The 16,396-nt window shown below is 46.2% G+C and overlaps 1 protein-coding gene across 2 annotated transcripts in view; it reads left to right on the top strand.

Annotated features, from left to right (window-relative positions):
* Positions 1-16,396, top strand: part of SPECC1 (sperm antigen with calponin homology and coiled-coil domains 1) — a 200,088-nt gene that overhangs the window by 132,320 nt on the left and 51,372 nt on the right. For both annotated transcript variants that reach the window (XM_035724673.1, XM_027624697.2), the window contains 2 exons: positions 583-739; positions 5,215-5,317. In XM_035724673.1, the coding sequence (XP_035580566.1) occupies positions 583-739; positions 5,215-5,317 (260 nt within the window). The remainder of the gene's footprint in view (positions 1-582; positions 740-5,214; positions 5,318-16,396) is intronic.

Below are 16,396 nucleotides of genomic sequence, written 5' to 3'. Positions count from 1 at the left end.
GTTTTGACTCCTACTAAAACAGCAGAGAGGAGCCTTCAAAGAATGTACGTTTGCTTATTTTTAGCAAGCCAGACCCTATGACTGGAGTGGCTTTTTTTTCTTGTAAAATCGTTACCATTCTTGGTACCCAGGTTTTTGTCTGCTGCCACCTGTGACTTGAAAATCCCATTGGGCATCTTCCTGCCAGCTCTCTGTCTCTCTCAGATGCCCATCGACTAAAACAAAGTGCTTTACTTGGGAACAGGGCAGGCTCTGTGGGGGTCTGGGCAGGGTGCTTAGAAGGGCTTTGGCTCAAGGCTCTGCGGGTGCCATCTTGAAATTCTTAATTTTTGAATGAGGGGCTAATTTGGCATTTGTGTCTATGAATTATGCAATCAGTCCTGCCTGGAGAATCCTTTCTAGAAAAGGCCATGTCCCTATGTGCATTTTTATTCCTTAATCCAGAAACTCTCTAAATCTATAGTTATTACATATTTGTACCTAGGAAGAAAATGAGAATTCTATTGTACTTGAGAAGAAAGTGTGATGATCATTCAAATTTCTCTTCTTCAGGAATAGGTGATTATGTTGTTCTTCACACAGATCTCCTAAAGGGAAGGGGTGAGGACCTGAAACCGGACCCTTATCTCCGGAAGAGTCCCTCCCTGGAGTCTCTGAGCAGACCCCCTTCTCTGGGCTTCGGGAACACGAGGCTGCTGAGCGCTTCCACCGGGGGCTTGAAACCACAGAGCAAACTCAGGTATCACATTTTATACAGTGAGACATCACTGGGCCGATGACCTTGTAGTCTTCCTTCTGTTTTACCCCCTGTGGTCAGTTTACTTGACGTATATTTCCTGAGTGAAACCAGACACAGTACCTGCCTTCAGTGAGGGAGGAGGGCCCTGGACAGCAGGACTGTGCAAAGCGAAAAAAGGGCTGTAAAAACAGAAATACATGCAGACTCTCGCGGGGGGTTGTTAACTTGGGTCAAGGAGTCTGGAGGCGGGGAGGCAGCATTTCTGCCAGGGGGCCTGCAGGGGTCCCCGGAGGAGCTCTGCACAACATTCAGGGGGCTGGGGGTGGTTTCCTTTGGTTAGACTAGCCTGGGGGCTTCAGGAGGGGAGGGGCCCCAGCAGACACACCATCAGCAGCTGGTATCTGCTGGGGAGGCGGGTAGGTGCTCAGGATATCACGGCTGGAAAGGCGGGTTGGAGTCCCCTTGCGAATGGTCTTCATTGCCATGGTTAGAGGTTTGTACTCATTTTGGTAAAGCAGTGGGGAACCCCTGAGTTTGCAGGATTTGGATCTGGAGTAGTGGTCCAGGAAAACAGTGACGTATAGGAAGGATTGGAGGGGCATTTTGAAGTCAGCGTCGAAAGAGCACATTAGCAGTGACGTGAGAGGTGGAGTGGGGGCGAGAAGGGACAGAGACTGCCAGGGCGGCCACCAGAGGCCTGGCATGGCTCCCACCTCTGCCACATCCTCCCTCTTCAGTGCCCCTGCTCCCCCAGACCCCAGCAAGCCGCCTCCAGCCACTTCCCACCCTCCCCTCGTCCCCTGCTTCTCCCTGTGGAGTCCATCTTCGAAAACACGGAGTGCATCCCGTGCAGACCTTCTCAGAAACCTCCTGTGACTCGTCATGCGCCCTTCCACCCACGCTCCTCGTTCCGCTCCCTCCGGTCTGCGCGGCTTAGCCCCACCCAGCTCACCTGCCACTTTTATTCTCAGCCTCTGCAGCTAACACGAGCATTTGCCACCGCTCACAGGGTCCTGGCCTGAATCGTCTCCCTCCTGTCCTTTCACACTCCTAAGTGCTTCCCCTGCAAAGTCAAACCTTCCCGTGTCCCAGTGGCTCAGTCGGTTAAGCGTCTGCCTTCGGCTCAGGTCATCGATCCCAGGGTCCTGGGATCGAGCCCCGCATCGGGTTCCCTGCTCAGTGGGGAATCTGCTTCTCCCTCTGCCTCTGCCCGTCCTCCCCGCTCGTGCTGTCTTTCTCTTGCTCTCTCTGTCCCTCCGAATAAATAAATAAAATTAAAAAAAAAAACAACAACCTTCCACGAGGTGGTAGCGAGCCACCCGAGTGGCATCAACACCCCCTTTCTCTGCCTTCCGTGTCTTACGCCGATTCGGGTATTTAATGCACTGTTGCATCGCGTGTGTGCCTTTGTCCCCATTTATTTAGGCTGTACTTTAGTACACAGTAAATATCTCAACTCACACTTTGATCTCTTCCCCGGCCCCCTGGGCCATGCTACACACGCAGCATTGCATCCAGCCGGTGCGTTGGAATGGGTAGATGGATGAATATACAAAACTAGCCACTTTGGTAGTAACGGCTATGTAACAAACATTCTAACTCCCGTTATGAGTATTGTAAAAGGATTTTATGAAAGTCTGAATAAGTTCAGCTCTTGTCATATCTTTGGGTGTAGCTTATATTCGGACCCAAATAGATGAAGTCATATCTTTCAGAGATTTAACTTAAAGCCCCAGATACTGCATATTAGCCTTGTTTATGCACAGGAGATTTAAGTGATCAAAACTAGTTTTAAGGACCAGAATTAGTGCTTTCCTGAAACTGCTCTTTTCTTTATGCCAGAAATGCGTACAAAAAGGCTATGTGTATATTAATATGCAATTTATATTATACCCTTCATCATGAAAGATTAAATTAGTGGAGATTAATGTGTTATTTTATTTTTGTATTCACGTCATTGAGACAAACAAATGACAGGATAGAAATCACTTGTTTTGGAAGTTCTCATCCTATTATTATTAATTTGGAGAGCGCATGGTATCTATTTAAACTTATTTTTTATTTTTTATTTTTTTTTATTTTTTTATTGTTATGTTAATCACCATATATTACATCATTAGTTTTTGGTGCAGTGTTCCATGATTCATTGTTTGTTCATAACACCCAGTGCTCCATGCAGAACGTGCCCTCCTCAATGCCCATCACCAGGCTAACCCATCCCCCTACCCCCCTCCCCTCTAGAACCCTCATAAACTTATTTTTTAAAGAAACCTGTTCAGTTAGTATTTTGGGCATCCACAGATACAGAAACTCTTTTCCAAACCTTCATTTCAATCTTCCCTAGTTTGTCAGACCTAGAAATTCAGTTCTAAGTGATGAAGTAACAAACACAGGCAAAGTTACTGTAACTTCATAGTTAACAGTGACTCTGACCACAGAAACTCTCATGGACTTAAGTTGACAAATATGCCAAGGTGCAAGGGACAATAGCCATCAAATTACACAAAAATTTTAATTCAGTTATGACGTTCTCTTAAAAATCTCTCTGCCTTAATTCAGATTGCTGAGGTCTGGAATCATCCCATTACTCCTTAAAAATATTTTAAAGTACTTTTATTAAGGGGCGCCTGGGTGACTCATTCAGTTAAGCGGCTGCCTTTGGCTCGGGTCGTGATCCCAGGGTCCTGGGAGCCTGCTTCTGCATCTGCCCCTCCCCCCGCTCGTGCTCGCTCGCTCTCTCTCAAATAAATAAAATCTTTTTTTAAAAAGTATTTTTATTAAGTATCAGAATGATACAAAATAGTAACAATAAAATATGTGTAAGGCATAAAGAACAACAATGCAGCTGGATATCGACCTTCCAGTTTAAGGAAAAGAAAATTATTATTACCATTGAAATTTCCTGTCAGCCCCCCTTCTCTGCCCCACTCCAAGGTCATCACTGTCTCTATGATATATGTCGTCCTTTGCTTTTCTTTCCCAGTCTCAGTGTGTATGCTTGTATCCCCAAACAATAGCAACAATATATTACTACACTGAAAATTTTATATACATGGACACATGTTGTGGTTTTTTTCTTTTTTTATTTCAGAATTGTTCCTGCTGTTCGTTCAAGTTACTGCATACACCTGTAATTCATCAGTTTTTATTGCTGTGTAGTATTACATTGTATGAATACACCACCGTTCACCTATTTTCCTGAGGATGTACATTTGATTGTTTCCAGTTTTGTAGTATAAAAAAGTGCTGCTATGAGCATTCTTGAATATGTGCTCTGACGATATATATATCTAGGGGTAAATCCTGTTTCACGGGTTTCGAATTGCACGGGTCCACTCATATGTGGATTTTTTCTGACAAATACAATACAGTAATGTATATTTATTTTTTCTTTTTTATGATTTTCTTAACATTTTCTTTTCTCTAGCTTACTTTATTGTAGGAATACAGTGTACAATATACATAACATACAAAATATGTGTTCATCAACTATATGTTATCAATAAGGCTTCCTGTCCACAAGTGGGCTATTAGTAGTTAAGTTTGGTGGGGGGGGTTCAAAAGTTGTACATGGATTTTCAGCTGTGTGCAGGGTCAGCACCCCTAATCCCCATGTTGTTTGGGGGTGAATGTACTCTTAAATTGTTGCCTATTAACAGTTGATGTTCCAGAGATGCATCAACTGTTTTATTTCTGCTCTCCTCCTGCATGCTGTTCCAATGCTGGAGGAATATTATTCTCAGTTCATGATAGTCATCATGGAAGAAACTGTGTGATCTTAAATCCCTTGGTAGTATGTGGATAATCTTCGGTAGTGTAAAGATTAAGAGATGTCTACAGCAAACTGAGAACGGGACACCTAAAGCTTTTGCTCTTGGAATGCTATCGTGTATTAGTAAAATCATTTCCTTTGGCTAAACAGGTGCTCAGAATTGAGTTAGTGTAGCACAAACTGAGGAGTGCTACCTTGGGTGTGTGCAAAGACCCTCTTTTGAGTCGTTTTTACTGATTTTCATCGTGCATCTCCCTTCCCAGCACCTCTCCATAAGCAGCCAATCTGGTGTTTTTAAATGCCCGTTCGGTCTACCTTTTATGTGTTATGTAGACATAGGTGAAGCCTTGAAACTTGCGGAGTATTTTTTTCTATAGTGTCTTTAATTAAAATGATACTGTACTTAAGTAAATAAAGGGCTGGATGGATGGAGCCAACAGATGGATTTAAAAAACAAAACAAAACAAAACCAGCCTCTTACCAGACTTCCGATAGCCAAGAAATGTACAATTCAATTTTTCTTTCATATCGTGAAACATAAAATGAAATGTATCATTGATATGACTGATTTGGTTGTTTCTCTTGAGTCTCCCTGGATAGACCTAGACTTTTGCTTTTCTAATCTAGTTATTTATTTCATATATACTTGAGGGTTCTAAACATTAGCATCTTCTCTTTACTCTGTGCTCTTCTTTCTAACCAGCGTGGAAAGAAGAGACCCGCTGGCTGCCTTGGCCCGGGAATATGGCGGCTCCAAGCGCAATGCTCTCCTGAAATGGTGCCAGAAGAAAACGGAAGGCTACGCGGTAAGTGACAGCGTCGGCCAACCTCCAGCCAGCCCTGGGCAGCAGCAGTCCTATGCCCGTATTGGTCCTGTGCATGCATACGCTTGGCGTATAATTGTTGTCCTTCCGTTCTCCTAGGGAGGGCTGCCAGTGGTAGTAGAGTTTGCTGTGGTGCCCAGACAGAGGCAAGTAGGACTGAAAGCCAGTCCACTCAACAAACCATGGACCTCAGTGCAGGTCTGCGTCTCCTGCAGGAAGGGCCAGCTTTTTCTTTGCTCAGAGGAGCTATGAACTCCGCAAGCATTGCGCCCAGCAGGCTGCTTCAGTCCAGGGAAGGCAGCTTTTGCCAAACCACCTTCCCGAAGAGGGTGCCTTTCCCTAATTGACACAAAGGCCCCACTTAGGTGGCCCTTCAGAAGTTTTCTGTTATTTTGGGGCTGTTTGCATTTAAAGTTTCAGTTTATCAGGACAGTATTTGTCTTCTGCGAAGGTTACACGAGGAAGTAGTACTTGATAGAAGTGTAAGCTTTGTTATATGAAGTATCATCTAGAAAGATAAAAATTCATCAAATATAAATTATAGTTTTATGGATTGTTATGAAGTGAAAACCCAGGCCGTCACTACTCCCATCCAGAAATAGAGCATTGTCAATTTCCCCAAACCTTCCGTGTGACTTTTTGATCCTACCCCCTTCCCACTCCCAAAGACAACTGTTGTCCTCAGTTCTTTTCCTCGTGGTTTTCCACAAAAAGCAGGCATCCCTGAATGCTCTATTAGTTTTGCCTGTACTGGAACTTTCCATAAATGCAATCAAAAACTGTCCTGTCTGCATCCAACTTTCTCCTATGGTGTGAAGTTATCAAGGCTTATCCAGTTCGTTCATTTTCTAACCCCTTTGGAACCTATTATGTGATCACACCCATTGCCTGTTTACCCCTTCCATTCTTGCTGGACAGATGAGTTATTTCCAGGCCGGGGCTGTCGTGACGTGGTGCTGGTACGTTTTTGTGCGTGTCTCTCAGAACACAGGTGCGCTCATTCTTTCTGGATCCACACCTAGAAATGGAGTTACTGGGCCATCGGGTGTGCCTATATCCAGGCGTGGTAGATAGTGCCAAACAGATTTCTGAAACAGTTGTACAGTTTGCCTCCCCCCAGCAAGTGAGGAGAGATCATTTCTCTGCATTTTCACTGATAGCACCAGTCTTGGGATACGTGTGTAGAGGTATCTCACTGTGGTTGGGATCTGCACTTTCCTGCTGGCTGATGAGGCTGAGAACTTTTCCACAGGCTAACTGGACATCTGGGTAATCTCTCTGGGGATGTGCCCGCCCTGTCTCTTGCCCATCTTAAAATCAGATTGTCTGTCTTTCCCCTCTTGCTTTCAGGAGCTCTTGGTATGTTCTGGGTACCCGTCCTTTGTCAGATAGACGTATTGCAAATATCTGCTCCCAGGGTGGCTTGAATTTTTGCTTTTTTGTTGAACAGAGTCTTTCATTTTAATGAAGTCTCATTTATCTGTCTTTTCCCAGTGGTTAGTGCTTTTTGCGTCCTGTTTCAGAAATCTTTGTCTGCTCCAAGGACACAAAAATGTTCTCCGGTGTTTTCTTCTGTAAGGTGGATTGTGTTCCCTTTCCCATTAAATAGCCACCCTCTTTAAAATTGCCGTCTCCAGCGTGCCTGACTGGCTCAGTTGGGGGAGCATGTGACTCTTGATCATGGGGTCATGAGTTCGAGCCCCACTCTGGGTGCAGAGATTACTTACGTAAGTAAGTAAATAAATAAATAAATTTTAAATACTAAAAATAAAATAAAATTGCCATCTCCTCCCTTCTCGCCACTCAGACCCTGCTTTCCCATACGTTTACCCTACTTTTCTAAAGATTCTGAAGATTCTGGCACCCCAGCACTCCTTCCCCAACCTTAAGCTTTGAGGGGGGCGGGGACAGAGAAAGAAAGAACCGAGCAACAGCCAGGAGCAGCCCTGATACTTGAGCAGCAGCAGAGCTGGGATTGTCTTCGTAATAGCAGGAGTCAAGGGTCTTAAAATCAGATTCTACCCAAGAATAGAAGTGTTTTTTTGTCTTTGACATTACCTTTTTTTTTCCCCGGTTCCTGCTAAAAAAGAAAAAAAATTAGTCGGGTTAATGGCCCTTATAAGAGAGACTCCCAGAGGACGAGCTTTGTTTCTGATGCATTGTTTTCTCCTTTAGCTGCTCTGTGCGCTCCCTGCTTCAGCCCACTCTGAGGGTCGAAACCATCCCATAAAGGCAAGCCACCCCAACAAGGGCATCCCTCGGCATGTCAGCCACGCTGCTGAGGAAATGGAAAACCTTAAGGAGTGGGGGAGAGAAAGCTGATTCCAGGAGGCTCTAGGGTAAGGGGCAGAAAACTGAAGCTCAAAAAGGCCAGGAATAAGGTCTTGGCCATGGCTTGAGCCACACGTGGTCACAGACACTTGACTGAGCTGTCATGTCCCCACTTTACAGAAATGGATCAAGGGAAGTGCACGGTGGACAGGAAAAGACAATTAAAATTTTCAGAAGGAATTGGCCCTTTGGCATGTAGTGTTATTATAATTAGATTGCAGGGAGGGATTATACAATCAGCTATTTCCCATCATCAGAGTGAGAATTATATTTCCTGCTGCAGTGAGTTTTTGTTTTGTTTTGTTTTGTGAACATCTTGAACTAGTTTTCAAAGCATTTTACGCTTGATGAAACCCAAAACTCATTCTGCCTGAAGAGTATTTTTCATTCGTTGTTAAATCTCTGTAAATTTAGAGGGAAACATAAATCATATGTGTCTAATTTATTTACTCCTCACAAAATATCCTCTGTCTAGACCTGTTTGTCTGAGACGCCTCCTAAGCCTTCTGAAGCTTGTTCTCTCCGACTCAGGAAGCCAAAAATAAATTGTAGAAAACTCAGACAGCTCAGTTAAAAAAAAAAAAAAAAAAGCCAGTAATCATGTGCATTTTCACTTGAAAGAACTTTCTTTTTAGCTCACCAAAGTATAGCATGATAGGTTCTGTCAAAACTCTCCATATATTAATTCAGTGAATTTTTATGGAGGGGCCTGTTTGGTGCCACGTTATACTTTAGGTTCTGGGAAATCAGGAGCGAACGAAGCAGGCAGAATCTCTGGTCTCGTGGAGCTTCCATCTTCACGGGGACTGACGATTCAAATTAAGAAGTAAAATACATACTATATTAGAGTGTACCGTGGAGAAAAGTCGGGGTAGGAGGCTTAGGAGTGCTGGGTGTCTGAACACCACTGTCATACGAAGGTCAGGGAGGTGACATTTGAGCAGTGGCTCACCTTCCCTGAGGAAGGGAAAGAAGACTTGCATCTTTTCATCAAGGTTTATCCCATGCCAGGTACTAAGCTTGGAAGGTCGGAATGAGGACATCATCACTTTAGCAACTGCGTCAGTTGGAATTTAAGTATCATGGGGTGGCAGCTCTGAAAAGTTAGAACAGTGGGTCACACCCACTGCTGAGCCCCAGGTTGAGCTTTGGGCATGTTGAGGTAGCCCCAGGACTGAGATCCAGGAACACGAACACACACTCCAGCGTGAGGCCCGCACTGGGCTTGAAGTGGCTCTCAGCAAGGAGGAGACCTTTCTAGACATTCTAGTGAACTCACATTTCCTTGGACTTTTTTTTTTTTTTTTTTTAAGTCAGGCTTCCAGGAAGGCCTTGCAAATTACTCTCAAGTCTGCAGGCTGCCTATTAACTATATCCCGAGCCAAGGTTAGATCGGACCCATGGAACCCTACATATCTCCCTTTTTTAATCTGCTTTTAATTCCTTCTTTGGGGTTATGACAGAAATTTGCATCTCTCATGTAAATACCAGAAAGGGTTCTCAAGGGGGCCAGGAGACAAGATGGTGGATGTGATAGGCAGAATTCTAAGAAAGACCCCCAGTAACCCTCACCCTTAAATAATCTCCTCCTTATCTATGGCAAAAGGGAGATGATCTGGGTAGACCTAACACATGAACCCTTTAAAAGCCGGAGTTTCCTCTGAAGCATCATAAGGACTCAGTGCACCACTGGTGGCCTTGAAGATGAAGGGGGCCCATCAGGAGCCAAGAGAGGTCCCTGGCTGATAGCCAGCAAGGAAACCAGGACTTTCTAACACTAAGGCTTTGGGAGTGCTGAAGTCCTACCAATACCCAGAAAACACTACGGGGGCACCCCGCAGTTGTGAAGTCAACCAGTTTGGCAATGGGGTGTCCTCTGTCATTTCTCTCCCTGTCCTGAGGCCCTCAGACCTCAGCGAGGCTAAGGATGATCAGTGTGCTTGGCCTTCTGCCCTCCCTTCACTGAGGGACCTGGCCTGGGACGCACTCTGATGGGTGGGTGGAATTCAGCTGTAAATCTCTGCAGAGTCCTTGTCCCTCCCAAGAAGGGTGATGAGGCACAGCCACCCCACATGTCAGCAGGTGGCCCCTTGGCTGTGTTCCTAGGGCCCTGCCGTGCCCTGGCCAGTGTGGTCAACACCGGTGATTTATTTGGTGGAGGGCATAGGTAGGGATTGCCTCCATCTCACCTACCTCTCCAAAGCTAGAATCCATAACTTTTAGCATGTTTTAACTGGCTGAGTTTTAAGGTTTTAATGGCCTCAGACTTCAAGTGTCAAAGCATTAGAGTAGTGTTATAGTAACAAGAAATATGTAAAGTGATATTTAAGTTCCCTCCTATAGGACATATAATTTGAAAACAGTTTGGCTAGAAATGGCCAATTATTTGTATTGCTTTCGAAGTCACTGGTATAGTTTTCTTTTGCTGTGTAACGAAGTCCCAGGCTCAGTGACTTAAAACACCTGTTCGTGGGCTCACAGTTCTTAGAGGTCAGAAGTCCAGCACGATGTAGCTTGAAATCTGGTGTCAGCTGAGCCATGTTCTCACCTTGGAGGCTCTGGGGAAGAATCCACCGGTGTCTTTCAGGCTGGTGACAGGTTCCCTGTGGCTGTAAGACGGAGGCCCCCGTTTTCTCGTCAGGTGTCAGCCAGGGTCACGCCCAGCAACTGGAGGCTGCTCAGGTTCTTTCCGTGTGGCCCCCTCCATCTTCAGTCACCAGTGGCCATCACATCCCGCTCATGTTGATGCTTTGGCTCTCTGACTTCTGCCTCCAGGTTGAGAAAATTCTGCTTTAAATAAGGCCTCGGGGCGCCTGGGTGGCTCAGTTGGTTAAGTGGCTGCCTTCATCTCAGGTCATGATCTCAGAATCCTGAGATGGAGCCCCACAGCAGGCTCCCTGCTCAGTGGGGAGCCTGGTTCTCTCTCTGCCTTCCGCTGCCCTCGCTTGTGCTCTCTCTTTCTCTCAAATAAAATCCTTAAAAAAAATTTTTTAAATAAATAAATAAAGCCTCATGTGATGAGGTTAGGCCCACCCAGAGACTCTCCCTGTTTTAGGGCCAGGTCATTAGCAAGCTTAATTCCGTCTGTCAGATCCTTTTGCCACATGACATAACGTGATCAAGGGATCAAGGAAGACACACCAGGGAGTAGAGAGCATGGGGGTGTCTTAGAATGTTGCTGCCCAGGGATCATTCTCAAGGCTGCCTGCACATCACAATGACTTAGAGGTCAGAAGTCTGGCGTGATGTAGCTTGAGATCAGGTGTCAGTTGAGCCATCTCAGGAATTGCAATCTCCCGAGCAGGGATCCTGGGCCTCAGTCCTGCTGATGTGCAGGCAGCCTTGAGAACCTCGGATCTAAAAGTCTCGCCTCCATCGAAGAAAACCCTTTCGGTTCTGGATCTCAACTTGCCAAAAGCCTGTGTGTTGTAAAAAATTAGAAGCACCAACAGACGTGAACCATGGGAACACTAATGTCTTGAAGAAGACGTCATTGGTTTATCATCCAGGAATAATAAGTAATCCGACCCTGAAGAAGAAACTATGGGATTCTCTCTGTTACCTTGTGATCCCAGCCACCCCACTCTTTTAGTTTTCTGTTGCTATGATTTAGTACGTTAGTGGCCAAAACGACACCCATTTATTATTAGCTCACCACTTTGTGGGTCAGAAGCCCTGGTGAGCTCAGCTGGGCTCTTCCCTGGAGGCCCTGGGCCAGAACCAGCTTCCCTAAGCTTCAAGTTCACTCAGGGTGTTGGCAGAACTCATCCTTTTGAATTTGCTCTGGGACCTTGACCGAATCACCGGTGTTGACCACACTGGCCAGGGCACGGCAGGGCCCTAGGAACACAGCCAAGGGGCCACCTGCTGACATGTGGGGTGGCTGTGCCTCATCACCCTTCTTGGGAGGGACAAGGACTCTGCAGAGATTTACAGCTGAATTCCACCCACTCATCAGAGTGCGTCCCAGGTCAGGTCCCTCAGCGAAGAGAGGGCAGAAGGCCAAGCACACTGATCATCCTTAGCCTCGCTGAGGTCTGCGGGCTTCAGGACGGGAAGGGAAACGACAGAGGATACCCCAGCGCAAAACTGGTTGACTTCACAACTGCGGGGCGCCCCCCATAGTGTTTTCTGGTTATTGGTAGGACTTCAGCACTCCCAAAGCCTTAGCGCTAGAAAGTTCCCCTTGGCCCACAGACACTATGGAGAACAAGTTTCATGGTTGGGTTTGGATTTGCCAGAGGCATTGCTATTTCAAACTCTCCAAGACCTAACGATTCTGAAATTTTCTGACAAATGAGAAAAATCCACACCACACATATGTAAAGAGAGAGAGTGAGCGAGCAGTGGGTTATTTATCTCAAGTCTGTCGAGTTCATTTCTTGCTTAAGTGAACCTCCATTTTCTGATAACATATTCTGTATGTTGATAAGTATCTTGTAACCTCTCTCAAAAGCTTTGTTGCCAAAGTATGCTTCTTAGTAAAAGGCTTTAATTCCTGAGAGATTAAACCAGAAGCTTTTGGTGAATAGTTGAATAGCCAAGGGAGCTCCTTCCTCCTTCTCAGGAAACTGAATGAAATAACATTTCTGACAGTAACAGGAGCTCCATGGGTTTAAACTCAAATAAGACCTTTGCCCAGATTTCTAGTGTTTTTCTTCACAACGCTTCTCTATCCACTGGCATATAAATATCTTCTAGTTATCTCTTCCTTATGTTTACTAAGGTAATTTAAGTAAGACAGTTCAGTAAGAAAATCTAGTTGTCAGCAACACTGTTTTTTCCCAAATCATCCCATCACGTAGCGTTGTGATTCACATTTTATCTTTTAATTTTAACTGAAGCTGGATCAAAGTTGGAGGGGCTTCTCATTTTACTTCACAAGCCCTGAGACCGCAGGAGCAAGGTGACAAGCACTGAGGACCTTAGGAGCCGGGTGGCATCAGGCTGAGGAGCCGTGTGGCGTCAGGATGAGGAGCCGTGTGGCGTCAGGCTGAGGAGCGGTGTGGCGTCAGGCTGAGGAGGCTGAGGAGCCGTGTGGCGTCAGGCTGAGGAGCGGTGTGGCGTCAGCCTGAGGAGCGGTGTGGCGTCAGGCTGAGGAGCGGTGTGGCGTCAGCCTGAGGAGCCTTGTGGCGTCAGGCTGAGGAGCCGTGTGGCTTCAGGCTGAGGAGCCGTGTGGTGTCAGGCTGAGCCGTGTGGCATCAGGCCGAGGAGCCGTGTGGCGTCAGGCCGAGGAACCGTGTGGCGTCAGGCCGAGGAGCGGTGTGGCGTCAGGCCGAGGAGCCGTGTGGCGTCAGGCCGAGGAGCCGTGTGGCGTCAGGCCGAGGAACCGTGTGGCGTCAGGCCGAGGAGCGGTGTGGCGTCAGGCCGAGGAGCCGTGTGGCGTCAGGCTGAGGAGGCTGAGGAGCCGTCTGGCGTCAGGCTGAGGAGTCGTGTGGCGTCAGCCTGAGGAGCGGTGTGGCGTCAGGCCGAGGAGCCGTGTGGCGTCAGGCCGAGGAGCCGTGTGGAGTCAGCCCGAGGAGCCGTGTGGCGTCAGGCTGAGGAGCGGTGTGATGTCAGGCTGAGGAGCCGTGTGGAGTCAGCCCGAGGAGCCGTGTGGCGTCAGGCTGAGGAGCCGCGTGGCGTCAGGCTGAGGAGCGGTGTGGCGTCAGGCTGAGGAGCCGTGTGGCGTCAGGCCGAGGAGCGGTGTGATGTCAGGCTGAGGAGCCGTGTGGAGTCAGCCCGAGGAGCCGCGTGGCGTCAGGCTGAGGAGCCGCGTGGCGTCAGGCTGAGGAGCGGTGTGGCGTCAGGCTGAGGAGCGGTGTGGCATACAGGAGAAGGCTCCTGGCAGTTTCTGGGAGAACATCGTGGGACACCTCCAACGGTGACCAGGACAGTCAGTCGATGAATATTGATCAAGGGATGATCAGACTAGCTTTAGTCCAAGGTTGGGGTGTGGGGGTCACCAAACTGAGTTTTATAAAAACGTGCATATTCTCAGCAAATATTCTCAGCAAAAACACCTGCTGGATACTGTGCTCAGCAACCAGGTCTAGACAGACAGCAAAGTGGGCAGCCGACAAAGAAAGAGAAGAGAAGGGCCAGGGGAACAGGCCCAAGGACCGCGCAGAGCAGCAGTGCGGGGTGACCGGGGGCAGCCTCGGTCGGGAAGGGCTGCCGAGGATGATGGGTCCCCTCAGCCCAGAATGACAGGAAGAGCCAGCTCCGTTGAGATGAGGTAGAAGGAATGCCAGGCAGAGGGAGCCGTGAGCGCAAGAGGTTGTTGGGGCAGAAGGAGGGACGGAAGGCAGGCTGGGCATGACGGTGGGCAAGGTACAGGGTGGGTCGGGACCAGACTGGAGAATAGATCATGGGTTCATTCCCAGTGGAAAAGGGGCTCAAGGCTTCTGGGCGGGAGTTTAAGTGCGAAAGGAGGGGTGGTAGCTTGGCCTTTGCCGTGCCCCAGAGGAGAGTAGCTGGTGACACCTAAAGTCATGCACCCCTTTGCCCTGATTGTTCCCTTGCATCCCTGCCAGGTCTCTAAGGGCGTTAGTGATCATCTTGTCTTCCTGGAGCTTTGAATACCTTCCCTTCATGGCTGCAGGGCCTTGAGCTCAATGTGGCGAACTCCATGTAAATTAAAAAAAAAAATTTTAAGCGCTTAACTATGCATGATAGTTATAAAGAGCCAAAAAAAATTTTTTTAATTTTTTTTAGAGCGAGCGAGGGGGAGGGGCAGAGTGAAAGAAAGAATCTTATTTTTTTTAAGTTTTTATTATTTTTTTTATGAGAGAGAGAGAGCATGATCAGGGGGAGGGGCAGAGGGGGAAGCGGACTCCCCGCTGAGCAGGGAGCCCGATGTGGGACTCGATCCCAGGACTCCAAGATCATGACCTGAACTGAAGGCAGACGCTTAACCGACTGAGCCATCCAGGCGCCCCAAATAGCCAAAAAGTATTAATTTATTATTTTAATAATTATTAATCATTTAAAATTATTTTTAAAATTTTAAGCAAAGTGTTCATTCTCACTTGTAATCAAAGAAATACAAATAAAAGGAGGAGATGTCATTTCTTTGCTTACTACATCAGGTTTTTTTTTTAAGTGATGAGCTGGGCAAAATGAGAATCCTGTTCTACCATTGGTGGGAGTGTAGATGAATCCTGCCTTTTGGGAGGGAAATGTAGCAATTGTATCAGGAATGTCAAAATCAGTGTGTCCTTTTTTTTTTTTTAAAGATTTTATTTATTTATTCATAAGAGACAGAGAGAGAGAGAGAGACAGGCAGAAGGAGAAGCAGACTCCCCGCTGAGCAGGGAGCCCGATGCGGGACTCGATCCCAGGACCCTGGGATCATGACCTGAGCCGAAGGCAGACGCTTAACGACTGAGCCACCCAGGCGCCCAAAATCAGTGTGTCCTTTAACACAGAAATTATGTTCCTAGTTATTTATTTCAAGGAGATAATTATGACTGTGAAAATATAATTTCAAGCAAGTTTATTATAGTTTTATTTATTTAAAATCATTTTGCAAAAACTGGAAGTGATACAAATTTCCAACAAGATATGAATCAAATAAATTATGATATAATGTGTGCAATGGAATATTATAAAGCCTTTAAAAATCATGCTTTAGGCAAATATATTTAAAGGCGCTGGAAAAAATGTGCACACTGTAAGTCAAAAGTCAGATTCTAAAACAGTCTGCATAGTATGATTCCAATTCTATAAAAAAATTTATACAAATGTTATACAAATGTTAGCAGCAGTGATTATCTCTAGCTAAATACTGAAATTTATTCATGCTTTCCTGTAGTATTTCATTTTCTACAATGAGCATGTAAATTTTTAACAAAAAAATTATTTTTAAAATTGCATGTTTTAAAAAAAAGATTTTATGTATTTATTTGACAGAGACAGAGAGAGCACGCAGGAGCAGGGGGGAGGGGCAGAGGGAGAGGGCGAAGCTGACTCCCCATGGAGCAGAGAGCCCCACACGGGTCTCAGTCCCAGGCCTTCGAGACCATGCCCTGGGCCAAAGGCAGATGCTTAACCGACTGAGCCACGCAGGTGCCCCTAAAATTGCATCTTTTTTAAAGAAAGAAGCCAGATGCAAAAAATCACATATTCTATGATTCTACGTATACGGATTGTCCAGAGTAGTCAGATTCATAGAGTCAGAAAGCAAATTAGTGGTTGCCAGGGGCTAGGGGCACAGGCTTCCTTTTGGGGCTGATGAAAATGTTCTGGGATTAGATAGTGGTAGTAGTTGCACAATTTTGTGAATGTACTAAAAGCTACTGGATTGTACATTTCAAAAGTTAACTTTATGGTATGTGAATTATATCTCAGTGAAGATAATATTTTTTAAAACAATGGTAGGAAGAGCTTACGTGGGGCATTGGGGAGATGAAAGATATGGGGTAAGTAGAGGGGTAGGAAACTGAAATTTAAATTTTAAATCTTATCAAGTAGAACTTTAAAAAATATAGCTGTGTAACTACCTTGTATATTAAAAACTAATTGAAATAAAACAGTAAAACAGAGAGATGAACAAGGTATTGGTACTCTAGTTTGTTTTTTTTTAAGATTTTTTTATTTATTCAAGACACAGAGATACAGAGAGAGAGAGAGAGCATGAGCAGGCGGGAGAGGCAGAGGGAGAGGGAGAAGCAGGCTCCCCACTGAGCCAAGAGCCCTATGCAGGGCTTGATCCCAGGACCCTGGGCAGACGCTCGAGCATCTGAGCCA

The sequence above is a fragment of the Zalophus californianus genome, chromosome 16 (genome assembly GCF_009762305.2).
Source record: "Zalophus californianus isolate mZalCal1 chromosome 16, mZalCal1.pri.v2, whole genome shotgun sequence".
NCBI classification, from domain to species: Eukaryota; Metazoa; Chordata; class Mammalia; order Carnivora; family Otariidae; genus Zalophus; species Zalophus californianus.
This window is presented reverse-complemented; position numbering and strand designations above follow the sequence as displayed.